Here is a 13,705-nt window from a genome sequence, read left to right as displayed (position 1 = left end):
AAATGTGGTGTGTTGTCCTGTAAGTGAAATCCAAAACACAGTGGATCTGAGCAGAGGCCCACCCGCGACAGGGTGGGATCCCTCCACAAGATACACGGTCATTGGGTTCAACAATGCTTAATATGACACCGTGATCCTGCAAAATGGCAGCAGAGTTTTTAGATTTGCCTCGGCTCCCTGAGGGAGCAGGGAGGTGAGTTCTGGAAGTTTCCTGCAATTAGGCACTTCATTAATTGTTTGTTTGTTTCATTAAGACAAATTGAAGGGCTGCCAATTATAGATTCCTGTCACCCCGGCTCCCTCTGAGAGCATGGAAGAGTTATGGAAGTTTCCTCCAATTAAACACTGCCTTAATTGTTTGTTCATTTAATTAAAATATCTTAAATGCCTGCTAATTATAGTTTCCTGTAATTACACACAGCATTATTGATTTGTTCACTGAATCTAAAGCAGCACTTCCAGCATATTGTTCAAGGCTATATCACTTACTTGATTATGTAGTTCACTTTATTGTGCAACATTAGATATTCACTGTATATACTACAGTATAATCCCGTTATAATGGACTCGCTTATAACGGAATATCGTCTATAACGGACGAGGTCCCCGGGCCCTGGCCGTGCGCATTTAAGAACATGCAGAAAAAGCATCGGATATAGCGGACTCGCATATAACCGAATTTCGCTTATAACGAACAAACAATTTGGTCCCCAGGGCCGCTTTTAGCTGTAGTTTTGTTCGGCTATAACAGACATGCAGCTCCGCCTACAAGGCGTGTGGCGTGCCGGTGATATCCAGCACAGATACGTTTTTGGGATTATTACTAGTCACGCGCTATAAATTGGCATGACGTAACAGCAGGCAACACTGATTGGCCTGTGTGACTGTCCATCACCAGGCACGCCGTGCGTCGGCAGACGACGCTCGCAGCTAGAGGGATGCAGTAAGCACTTACAGGCTATATATATTTCCAACAGTCAGGTAAAGTTGGATTACTACATGTACAATATAATAATCTATACCACAAGTGTGTCTGCTGGGGTGTGGCATGAGTAAATGATGTCCTGTAGTTGTGTTCTGGGCATACAGCGACTCTGGATATAACGGACTTTGCCAGGTCCCTTAAAAGTCCGTTATAACGGGATTGTACTGTATAAGTTAAGATACTCAGACCGGGGAATAGTATTGGCTATTCTCTAGGGATATGAACCCATGGTTTTACGATTTCTTATATATTTAGTCACAAATCTGACCTTATTAACATGTAGTGTGTGTGCGCGCGCGCATGTGTGTGTCTGAGTGCATGCATTTTCACAAGATTTATGACGTCAATTGATATCTTTCAATTACTTTGTCTTTGAGAATGATTATGGATGACCCCCCTAAAACCTGCCTTTTAAATATTTAAACAGAAGATAAAATAATTGCTTCAAGCAGTCTGTTTGTATATCTGTCCCACCAGTACACCCCAATATCTGCATTTTTTTTCATAACACCTCCCAGTTCCATCTGGGAGTTATTTTTATCCGTTTATTAAATTTGAACTGTTTTGGAGCTTAGCATAATATATTTATATGTTATTATTTTAGCATTTTTAAAAGGCTTTTGTTTATCTATTTATACTGATGCTAATCTCATTACTGCTTCAGTTCAAAGTTGCTACGGTAACAAACATGTAGTACATATTTCTGTGTTTGCTGAATTATTTAATTGAAACTCGGGAGAGAGGGAGATACTTGTGAATCGCCTGGGATAGGTACCGGAGGATGGAGGCAGGGCGCTGCAAGTGAGGCGCGCGGAGAATCTTCGCGGTCGCCATTAGCCGCCGGACTGGGGTGAACTGCTGAGCGCGTGCGGGCGGTGTGTCAGTGACGGGGGAGGAGCGCGCGCGGCGGGATGCGCTGCTGCGGTGCAGCAGCCGGCTCTTCGGACTTAACCCGGACTCCAAAGTGAACGCATTCATCATCATCATTCTTCTTCTTCCTCCTCTTATTATTATTATTATTATTATTATTATTATTATTATTATTATCTATTTTGCCAATAATTCACAAAATCTCTGCTTTAATGCATAGTTAACAGGTGTAACCGCAACGAGAATTCAACCAATGGAAACGGTTTGGTGAAGCTTTTATTCTGCGCTTCAAGAAAACAGTAGGACCAGAGACGAGAATACAGTTTTTTTACTGGCAGACGAGGTTCTTAATTAAAAAAAAACTCAGTGGCATGATCAATAGTAAAAAGTATATTCTTTAGGACTTTTTTTCTCAAAAGCAGCCATCTCCCGTTCTGAGGTGCTCCATGGTCAACATAAATCTTGTCTGAATATCCCGTGACTGAAGTCTTCTAGCAATTCTCAAGGTAAGCTTGAAGGTTAGTTAAGTCATTATGTAATTTGGCATCCAACGCTTTTGTGTTTAATGAATGAATGAAAGAATAAATAAGTAAGCAGATAACTGTTTGCTTGAATGATTGCATGAATGCGAGAACATTAGCAGCTGCAAGTCTGTACTTACTCACACACATGCTTTTGCACGGAATATAGATTTAACCCAAATAAAGATAACAATTAGTTCCTGGGGTATTATTAATGTTTATTGCTCCCAAGTTTTAACTTATTTTTTGTGAAATGTTGTGTAAGGGTTGAAGGCATACAAGGATTAATGAATTACCCCAAAAATACCAGAACGCTTAAGATTTTTTCACATTATGTTGAAGTGTACGTTGATATAAATTCTTTTATTATGGTATAGACACAGTCTTGCCTATCCCGCTTTGCAAGTAAAAGGGTTCTTTTACGCTTATAAACTTTGTGAGTATAAAATTGTCATCATCTTTTACTTCACTGAATATTGTTTTGTATTATGAACGATGTCACCATCGTAATATGCATTTTTAATGCGGTTATTTTGGCAGATTGTGGAAACGGGTTTAGTAGATCAGTTATAGGCAACGCCATATGTTAGAGCCCAAATTAATCATATTAGTAGCACTTTTCTTAAAGTAGTGATCATAATGCATTTTATATGCCTTTATAATGCATTCATGAAGTCTTATGAAAAAGACTATAATGCACTATAGATACTGTACCTTCATAATGCATTATATCAGCCAGTATAAGAATTAAAGATACATTGTACTGGATTGAGAGGTATTTATAGAACCTTAAAGATGCGAGCTTCGTAGAGCATTCATAATGCACATTAAACATGGCTATAATGTGGTATGCCTTTTTATAGATAGTTATAGCTATAGAATACTTTATGAATGCATTATAATGCATTATGGAGGTATCTTCAATGCATTATACATGAGTGCTAATCTTTTTAGGATACTGTCCTATACTATTCATTTGAGTTTCATCCTTTGTTTGGGATTTTGCTATTGAAGTGTTTTTGTTGACAGATTTAATATAAGCTGGTGTTTGCTTACACTTCATTTTTAATATTAAATGAATATATATAAAAATCACACAGAACAGAACTCCTACCATCATTTTTTATTCTTTTCCCTTTAGGTCAGTACTAAGGCTAAGGTTAACACCTGGCCCCAGTACAAACAGCAAATTCCCCTTAACATCCCGGCTGGCATCTTGGCCATCAACAGGAAGCTGCAGCGATGGGAGGCTAGAGAACGTGTTTCTCCGTATGCACATCTCAGACATGAATGTCTCCTGCCAGGGGCCAGAGATGCTGATGTTTCTCCAGATGACTGAGTCTCAGCCAAACTCTAGCTGCAAAATGGAGGCCACTCCCTGCAACGTGAGCGTGGAGAGCGGCCAGCTGCGGCTGCCCACGTTCTCCATGGCCGCCAAGGTGCGTGTGATCCTCACGTTCATCCTCTGCACCATCTCCGCTGTGTGCAACCTGGCCGTGCTCTGGGCCGCCAGTGCCAACAAGCGCAAGTCACACGTGCGGACGCTGGTGATGCACCTGAGCGCCGCCGACCTGCTGGTGACGTTCATTGTGATGCCGCTGGACGCCGTGTGGAACATCACCGTCCAGTGGCTGGCTGGGGACGCCGCCTGCCGCCTCCTCATGTTCCTCAAGCTGCTGGCCATGTACTCCAGCGCCTTTGTCACCGTCGTCATCAGCCTGGACCGCCAGGCCGCTATCCTCAACCCCCTGGCCATCAGCGAGGCCCGCAGAAAGTGCAAGATCATGCTGGGCGTCGCCTGGCTGATGAGCGCCGTACTCTCCATCCCACAGGTAGGGGGCACTCTTTCACACATTCCATCTGGGGGCAGCAGTTACCCACCAGATGTCCAGTATGTGGGGAAGGTCAGGGGGGGAAAAATAGCACTTTCCAGAAGACTGATTGTTTTGGGGTGAGATCTGTGCACTTTCTACCATTTCCAGATAAAAATGTGATCTGATCAATCCCCAGATGGGACTTACTATTTTGATTCGATTTCTTAGAAATCGTGCCCATAAGTCTGGGATGGATATGAAAATTGATCTTGGAAGAGTGCAGAATTGTTACTTTTACTTTTTTACTGTAATGTCATGACGTGAATGAGATCGCTGTGAAATCCCAGCAGCTCCCACCCTCCTCTGAGTCTATATCTCAGTCCAATATACCTCACATGGTTCCCTGATATCCAATTTTTCAATCTCTTTTATAGATACCTCTGTGTTTTTACTGAATAGATTTGCTCATCATCGTCAGAGCTCTTCCTGAGGTACAGTTTTGAAAGTCTAAAACAGCTTAAAAGTGATATCTTACTCATACATAAATGACTGAATCATACATGAGCTTAGCTTTGTACATGAGTGTCTTGGGGTATGACAGCTGTATAATTAGCATGACGTTATGAACTCTCCGCATCTTTCTTGCTCTGTAGAGCATCAGCAGGAGCATACTGAGTGAGCAGGTGCCACAGGGAGAATCTCTAGACCTGCTGCTCCATTTGACAAGCTAACATAGTTGAGCCGTTGCATAAGATGTGCTTCCCAGCTGTGTCTGCAGTATATATGCAACAGTATATCAGGGTTAGGCAGCCCTGATCCTGGGGTGCTGGTATCCCTCAGGTTTTCCATCCTACCTGGTCTCTGATGAAAGACACCTGATCTCAAGCAGACAGTAACTCATCACGCAGCAGAGAAAACCTACCTACTCCTATGCTATATTATCCATTTGCTTTAAAGCAGAAAGTATGGGAACTATCCATCTGCTTTCCATTAACTTTTATCCGTTGCTTGGTCATGACAATCTCAGGCAGCACAGGGGACACCTTGGATGGGATACCAGTCCATCAAAGGGCATACAGAAACCTTTGCAAACACAAGGAGAGCATGTAAGCGTCACACACACAGCATGGGAAGGCAAACCGGCAGCACTGGAGCTGAGCGCCTACTGTGCTTATTTGGAGACTCAATGAATATCTGATCATCCATGTGTAGATGATAACTCCTGCCTATAAAAATCAGATCTTTCATAACTGAATGATGGCCTTAGCTAATCAGTCATCTTATTAGCAGATAGTACACCTGTCAAACACCTGTGGCCTGCATACTGAGCTCCACTTCTTCGAACAACATTCCAGCATTTTGATAATTAATGCTCTTATAACTAGACTCCTATAGGTATACACATTATGACTATAAGTATGTGAACACCCACAAGTGCATAATTAAGCACACAGGCATGCAATCTCCAGCACTGGCAGCAAAATGCACAGAAGACCTTAGGGACTTTCAACTTGGCACCATCGTAGGATCCCATCTTTCCAACAAGTCAATTAGCCAGATTTCTGTCCTGCTAGAACTGCCCTGATCAGCAGCAAGTGAAGTAATTATGCAGTAGAAACGTCTAGGAGCAAGTTCAGTTGTGCCACACAACTCACACAAATTTTGTGCCACACAAGCTCACACAAAGGGACCTGGTAGCCCAACATCGATACCGGTGGAAACTGCTCTAAGACCTCCTCTAAAATGTCACAAAATATTTAGTGGAGTATGTGCCGTTATATTTACATTGCTGTTACAAAGAGCGTGCTAGAACGTCAACTTCATGGCTACTTCATTCAGGATCAGCAATAATATCGTCTAAAGTGACTTTTTTCTAATATATTACATTCCTGTGGCTGCACAGTCCAGTAAAACCCACTGAAGTGCAACTTCACTGGACTTCAATGGCACTTCTGTTTTCAGTGCAGCAAAGCTAGATGTTTATTGGATGAATGCTTCAAAGTGACATTTCCAGGGAAGCTCAATATCTCTGGCAGTGAATGGGGCAGTGGTCTGGCCAGGACTCTCGGCTGCTACATGACGATTGGAGGGACTGTCAAAGTGGCTGCACATCTTTGTCTTTGACAGCATTTTGAAATTATACTTTGGCATCGGAGCATTTCAAGGTCAATCCCATGCAGATTTTCGGCAGATGAAGTCTTTTCATTTTTTCGGTTTTCATTTGTACATATTCTACTGTAAATAAAAACATAAATGTGACATTCTTGAGTTTGCTCCTTGTCTTGTTAGTAAGGTTTGTTGGTTAGTAGTTTAGTAAACTTTGTTTGTTTATTATTGTTTATTACTTTTTTATTCATTCGGTGGGTGGGGGGGGGAGGGGTGCTTCCCCTGTTTGAAAGACTGTCAGCCACCACTGATCAATACACAACCTGAATGGCAGCAAATCCCACCAGCAGTGTTCCAGCATCTGATGAAAAGCCGTCCCTGAAGTGCAGAGGCTATTATAGCAAATAAGGGCGAACCAACTTCTATACTCATACCCTTGGTTCCAGAATGAGATTGAAAGTGTATTTCAGCACCTTAATGATAGTAGCTGAAAGAAAATTACATAGAAATGGCCTTGAATGATTTCAGTATATATTAATATTTTATAGAATGATGTGTTGATTGAAAAAATATCTTTAAGCAATTGCCCTTTTCATATGCCCCTTTAGGCATATTATTACTAATCTGAGCTCCTGAAATGAACTGTCTGAGGTCTTCAAATCACCACGCTGTCCAAAACATCACCAAGGACTTATCAAACGACAAAGAAGACTTCTAAATGGCTTCGGCGTCAAATTGTTTATAGTAGCATCTGTACAAGAAGTGATTCTTCTGTGTCAATTTACTGCAATTTTGATTGTCAATAAGCTGGATATGATGGACAGGCATCCTGTCCAGAGTGGGCCCCTGCCTTGTGCCCTATGCTGCCTGGGTGGGTTCCAGGATGGATGGATGGATGGATGAAGCTAATAGGTGAGCTGGTATGCCAGGAGACCTCTGGTGTTCTGTTTTCCCAGATCTTCATCTTCCACAACGTGACCATTACGGTTCCGCAGACGTTCACACAGTGCACCACGCGGGGCAGCTTCCAGAGGCACTGGCAAGAAACCCTTTACAACATGTTCACCTTCACCTGTCTCTTCCTCCTGCCCCTGGTCATCATGATCTTCTGCTACACCAGGATCCTTGTGGAAATCTCCAAGGGAATGAGGAAGGGCAACGGTATGCTAATCCACAGATCTTCTGAGCATCCAGTAACTATAAAGTCATATCTGGTCTACAGTATATGCTGACTGGTTAAGAAATATGACTAAAGCCAGTTCATGGTTAGTATGCTCACACCTCAGAACTAGCAGCTAGATAACTCTTTATAATGCTAATCAACTAGGTAGTTCAGCTGACATTTCATCTATTTGTGGCAAAAAATGTTTAGCTAGACCAGTGTGCCTCAGTAATCTCTCCTGAGATCCTCTGTTTACGTGGATTTTTGTTCCGGCTGAGTCCTTAAGCTTGATTTAACTATTGGTTGCATTCTGTCTCAAATTTATATTATAGCGTTTCTGAGAATTTGTTATTTTTTGTGACATTCATAGTAGTACAAAATAATGTGGTTTCATTTTTTCCTAGACCTTGAACTATAAAGAAGCTGTCTGATTTTTGCTCTAGCTATAGTGACTTGATTAGTATCTTTTGTTACATTCACAACAAGCCCTACTCATGAGGCTGGTTGAAGCTGAAACTCATACATCTGTCTGCCGAGACTGAGAGGCGCTTTGTTAGGCTACAATTTGTTTAGGACAGAATACTTCAAGAACATCAAGGAACCTTCTGCACTCGCAGGGCATGCTGAGTAATTTTTCTTAGACTGACTACAGGTGGAACTCACTGTGTATATAGGTTATAAGAATCCAGTGTGAGTACTGTATGGTCCTGGATGTGTAGAAAGATGACTCAGGATATGGTCTATGTTTCAGTGTCTTCTGCGGAGGTCCATCTTCGCCGCTCGAAGAACAACATACCAAAAGCACGAATGAGGACTTTAAAAATGAGCATCGTCATAGTGTTGACCTTCATCATCTGCTGGACCCCTTACTACCTGCTGGGTCTGTGGTACTGGTTCTCCCCCGATGACCTGGAGGAGACCGTCTCACACTCGATGAGCCACATGCTCTTCATCTTCGGCCTCTTCAACGCCTGTCTGGATCCCATCATTTATGGACTCTTCACCATTCACTTCCGCAAGGGCCTCAAGCGATGTTGTCGCGGCGCGGCCGGCGTGGCCGGCTCGGAGGCGCCCTCGCCCGTAACGGGCTCCGTCAGGCGCTCACCCTCCCTCCCTATGAAGAGACGACCCCCCGGAGGCCTCACCCAGGTGGGGGACAGCCGGAAGCAGAACGAGAAGGCCTGCCACCAGGGGGCGTGCGGTATAGAGCAGGAGCGATGATGGTACAGAGCTGGGCTACCTTGCAGTAAGGATGGATGGAAACCAGTTCCAGACTGGACCTCAGTCTGGGGCTGGTGACAGTCAGGGCGGAACGGGACGTAAACCAAGTATTCAGCGGCTGGATCCTTTCTGCTGTATTCCTGTGCCCCTACTCAGCCTCTACTGATTTAGCACAAATATATATGATGAAAACCCTGAAGATTCTAAGAAATGTTGTTATGTTGACTGTCAAGGTTTAACATGGGCTGGTCTCTCTGGGATAAAGAAAGACCAAAAAAGACATTGAACCGCCATTGAACATCCATGAAACGGCTGCAGGTGAATGAAGGACTTGTCACCTGATTGCGGGTCTCCATGGGTCATCCTTGCCCTCCCCTCTCTTAAAAATAAAAAGAAAATTTCATTTATTTCATTGTGAGAAGACATAAACATTATGTATGACGTGAAGTAACCCAACAAAATGGGATTGACAGGAGGTGCTATTCTGTTGAGTAGCATAGTACTTGCACAAACTGTTTCTTTGTAAGGAGAGTGGCATGCTGGGGTAAGGTGAGGCGCTTCATCTGCTCCTGTGTCATGCGGCACATGGGTGACAGCGAGATGGCGTTAGTCTCAGGGAAATGACTGTGCATGCCGCCATATTCTCTGCAGAGCAGTGCTGCAGCTGGAGACGGAAACTGTAAAGTATGACGCTCTGTCGCGTCCCCCGGTACCGTCTTCATCCTCCTTCCGTCGGCCGACCCGGTACAGCAGCTCTTCCTCTCTCTGGTTCCAGGCCCATCCCACATGGCAGAACTTCCTATGGCGTGAAGGCACTTTGATTCTGAAGACTTGGCAGTAATAATGCGGTCAAGCTTATGTGAAAAGTAGCAAAGTGTGATGATTAAGGCGGGGAGGGGGGGGGGCATACTGAGCCCCTTTAGCAGAACCACTCGAAACGGGCTGGACTGAAGTAGCACCCAGCATATTATCATGATGAGCCAGCCCTGCTTTACCTGCCAGCAATGACTAGGATGACAGGTACAGATCAGTACTACAGTAGGTATGAGCTTGACAAGGACTTTCCTGGAAGCCTTCTTTACATCATCCATAGCAGGGATGGTCACCAGGCGCTGTGAGGATAGTCCAGATGCCATTGTCATTGCGTCAGCACTCGACATTTGTGCTAAATGTTTAGGTATTCCTACACCCAATGCACAAGTGGAATGAAGAACATTTACAGATTTTTACTTACTGCATCCTATAATAAGTTATTCAGTTCTATTTTGCATGTGCTGGTGTTTCAAGTAACAGTGTATAATAAAAACAATGTGAAATATACATAGTATCATTTTAAGTGACTGAACATTATTATTGTGTAATAAATTACATGAAAATTCAATTTTTATGGATTTATTTCAGATGACCTCAAAAGCAGGCAAAATCTCAGCATTTATAAATTCATGCATTTATAATGAACAGTTATTTATGACCATATGCAGTTATAAAAAGCACAGGATCATCTCAGAGACATGCAGCTGTCGTTCTAAACCACAATTTACTTATGCTCACAGGACTCTGTAAAAGAGAAACACATTTTTACATCAAAAATTTAACTGTCTGCAACAACTTTTCCGTATTTTGCATTCAAATATCAATAATACAATTCTGTCCATTGACACAGGTTATCAGACCCAATCAGCTTTTAATAGGACTTTGCCGATTCAAAATGCAAAAAGACGAACACATATTCCACATCAAAAGGGTACAATCTCCCTAAAAATAACAACTAAGGTTATGGTAAAAGGGGGAAAGTGTGCAGCTCAGTGGATTAACCCTCTGTGCCTGATTTTAGGGTTATGGGCTCCTGCCCGGCGTTGGTAACCCCCAGCCCTATGGGTGCTGCATTGGATGGCTGCCCTTCACTGCCAAGCTCGCTCTCATCCACATAAGTGTTTGTGTGTCATAGAGAGCAAGATGAGGTAGGCAAAAAGAGAATTTCCCCAAGGGGATCAATAAAGTCTCATTATTATTATAAAAAAAGAGTCATTCTCACCTGACATAAAGGCAAAGTGGTCACCCATCGCGCTGCGGTGAGAAACGCCTCTTACCTCATCACCACTCACGCAGGCACTTCCCCTTTTCCGGATCATTCCTCCTTTAACTTACAGCAATAGTTCTTCGCCTCCTTCTTGAATTTCCTGTCTCCCTCCTTTCATGTTTCTGGCATTTTAGTATTCTCCATAAATGTGTCCCCATCTCATCTGCCTGTTTTCATCAAATCAAATGCATTTCATTACACAGCTTGCTGCATAACATCTCCCCCATTTACATTAATAAATGTGACACTGTTACACATTTATATTGCTATCATACTGTATTTCCATACTTCAGTACAGGACATTTCCACTCACCCACTATTTTATTGCATTTTCAATCAATAGCCCTTTCAGTGTCCGTTCATTCAAATCACTTAATATTAATTGACAAGTTCTGCCGCTTGGAAATCAGCTGGTTCAGTGAACCTGGAGGAAGAGGCTTCAGAAGCAGGCAGGAGGCTCGTGTGTCGGCCTGGAATCTCTGGTGTTCCTGTAAGGTCTTTTCCGGTCATCCAGGCTGCATCCAAGTTCCGCCCTTTGGATCAAAGTCAGCCTTCATCGTCATATATTTCTTGGATTTTCAGGGTTGCTGCTTAACCACCTCTCCTTATATACTTTTTTTTCTCTTTTTCAAGGTCTCTTTTTCCATTTTTTTTGACTGGCGAACACAGATAATTAATGCAGCACCATGTCACTATGAACTTCGGACATTAATCCCAGTAGCGCGATGTTCAACAGCCTGGTTGTAGCTGTTGCGTATACATTTTACTGTTAGAGGGATTATGGTCACATTGCTCTCGCACAGCAGCTCGACTCGATTATCAGTCATGAGGCTCTCCATCCCTTTTGACAGCTTGTTCCACATCAGGAAGCTTGGCTTGGAGGTGGGGTGGAACAGAGTAAGATAACATGAAGGTGAGCAGGTATGGGGTGAGGATGACACAAAGGCTGGGCGTCGTGGGCGGTGAGATGACAGCGGGCTGACCGAAAGCAGGGGCAGGGTATGACGATCGGGCCGGTGGGCAGCCAAACAGAGCAGGGGGTCCAGGCTGCACCGACGGTCAGGCCCCGGTCAGAGCAGCTGGGTGAGATCAGCAACGATCCAGAACAGGGTAAACAAGGAAAAACATCAAAGGCAGCAGCCACATGGAAAATAAATAAATACAATCAAATGTTTAGCTATTCAGCCACTCTTTTATATATAACGGAAAGAGATAAAGACTATTCTCTGTGTTTTTACAGAACTTGGGTAATTGGCAGCTCTTCTAAGCAGTTGCTATATTGACTTTCCTTTGAAGGAATGAGACTTTGAAACACTTTTTGCGAAAGGGTGCTAAGCTGGACGTCTCCCATACAATCACACTGGGACAGCCCCAAGCAGATAAGATCAACATACCTGGGAGCCCCAGACCGACATCAGAATGAACACTCAGGTGCTGTAGATTTAGCAAACCCAGGGGTCTCAAACTTAACAAACCTGGGGACTGCAGGCTACCAAAAATAACATAAACAAGAAAAAATAAAAATGACACAATATCAATAATTTGCCAGCGGTAAAGCTTGCCGAGCTTGTTTATCGCAGTAATAACGTGGCCAAGCAGACCCCACCAACTAAGAACAAAAGCAAATTCCCCTGGCAGTGAAGAGATGAGATGATTTCAGAAGGAGAATAAAGTTTAAAATTACATTTTGGGGAGTGTTGAAATCATAGTTGACCCATAAAGCATGATATCTTCCACCCTCAGAATCTGTTTGACGGATTGGGCAATGGTGAGGTAGCTTTGATGAGGTCCTTTAAATGAAACGTGTCCGAATAGCCATTTTATACACTATTAACTGGCTAAATAGGTCCATGGGTGAATATCTGCGGGATCCATCCAGGCTGCTGACAAAGCAAATCACCACATGGCTGCCTGTAACATTCGCCCACATCATTACCACTTCATTTGCTGAGCACCCCCCAGTCCTCCCACCAAAGAGCAGAAAAAATAGTCAATTCATTTATATTAAAATATTTCAGTAGCACAGTTACCTAGTTAGCTCACGTCTGTTTCACAAGAAAAATAGTGAAATATTAAAACTAGTGTAAATAACTGTATTGTTGTGGAATACAATCAGAGGTCTTTCTTAGCAATAGGCCAAAGCAAAGACCAGCTGGAGGCAGAGACCCAAGGAGGCGACCCAAGACGGAGGCCCGAGGTGGAGGCCCGAGGCGGAGTCCCGGGTGACAGCCCAAAGCGATGGCCTGAGGCGGAGGTCCAGGTGACAGCCCAAAGCGATGGCTGGAGGCGGAGGTCCGGGTGACAGCCCAAAGCGATGGCTCGAGGCGGCAGCCTGAAGCAGAGTGCGAGGCGGAGGCCCGACGTGGAGGCCTAAGGTGACAACCCAAAGTGATGGCCCAAGGTAGAGGTCCGAGGCAATTACCTGTGGTGACGACCCAAAGCGATGGCCCGAAGTCACGGCCCAAAGAGATGGCCTGAGGCAGCTGCCCGAGGCAATACGAGGTGATACGAGAAGGCAGCCAAAAGCAACAGTCTGAGGTGGCAGCCAGAGGTGGAGGCCCAAGGCAGCAGCCCAAAGCGACAGCCCGAGGCACAGGCTTGAGGTGACGACCCAAAGCAATAGCCAGTCTCTTGGAGATCTGTGAGCCACTTGCTGTCAGCTGCATGGCCAATATGTGGAGGCTTAAGAAGGATGAGTACAGAATGAAGGGAGGGAGGGAGGTGGAGTGCCTCCTATGGGGGGGTGTGCTCTGCTTATATTGTCAACAGGGGTAAGGGGAGGGGGCTTCTATTAGGGGAAAGGGGTGTAATTCATTAATCTCCATCTCTGTCTTCCTTCATCTCAATTTTATTTGATTTGTATGGTTATTAAAAATCGCACCCGGTATATCTTGCCAAAGCAATGCAGTTCTAAAAGCTATAAAATATATATAGTAAGTATGACAA

General features: G+C 43.9%; 1 protein-coding gene across 4 annotated transcripts; it reads left to right on the top strand.

Moving 5' to 3' along the window:
* The first annotated feature begins 911 nt into the window (after positions 1-911).
* On the top strand, positions 912-10,019 carry LOC111845716 (gonadotropin-releasing hormone II receptor-like). 4 transcript variants are annotated; one of them, XM_023815320.2, is made up of 5 exons: positions 912-981; positions 2,278-2,361; positions 3,518-4,208; positions 7,253-7,457; positions 8,210-10,019. In XM_023815320.2, exons 3-5 carry the CDS (start codon positions 3,648-3,650, stop codon positions 8,677-8,679), a joined length of 1,236 nt encoding a protein of 411 aa, XP_023671088.2. In that variant the 5' UTR covers positions 912-981; positions 2,278-2,361; positions 3,518-3,647; the 3' UTR covers positions 8,680-10,019. The 4 variants fall into 4 exon arrangements, with proteins under 4 accessions (XP_023671088.2, XP_023671092.2, XP_023671087.2 ...); XM_023815324.2 differs by lacking the exon at positions 912-981 and having other exon boundaries at positions 1,756-2,361; positions 3,681-4,208; XM_023815319.2 differs by lacking the exon at positions 912-981 and having other exon boundaries at positions 1,756-2,361.
* Positions 10,020-13,705: the final 3,686 nt, after the last annotated feature.

The sequence above is a fragment of the Paramormyrops kingsleyae genome, chromosome 13 (assembly GCF_048594095.1).
Source record: "Paramormyrops kingsleyae isolate MSU_618 chromosome 13, PKINGS_0.4, whole genome shotgun sequence".
Classification (NCBI taxonomy): Eukaryota; Metazoa; Chordata; class Actinopteri; order Osteoglossiformes; family Mormyridae; genus Paramormyrops; species Paramormyrops kingsleyae.
This window is presented reverse-complemented; position numbering and strand designations above follow the sequence as displayed.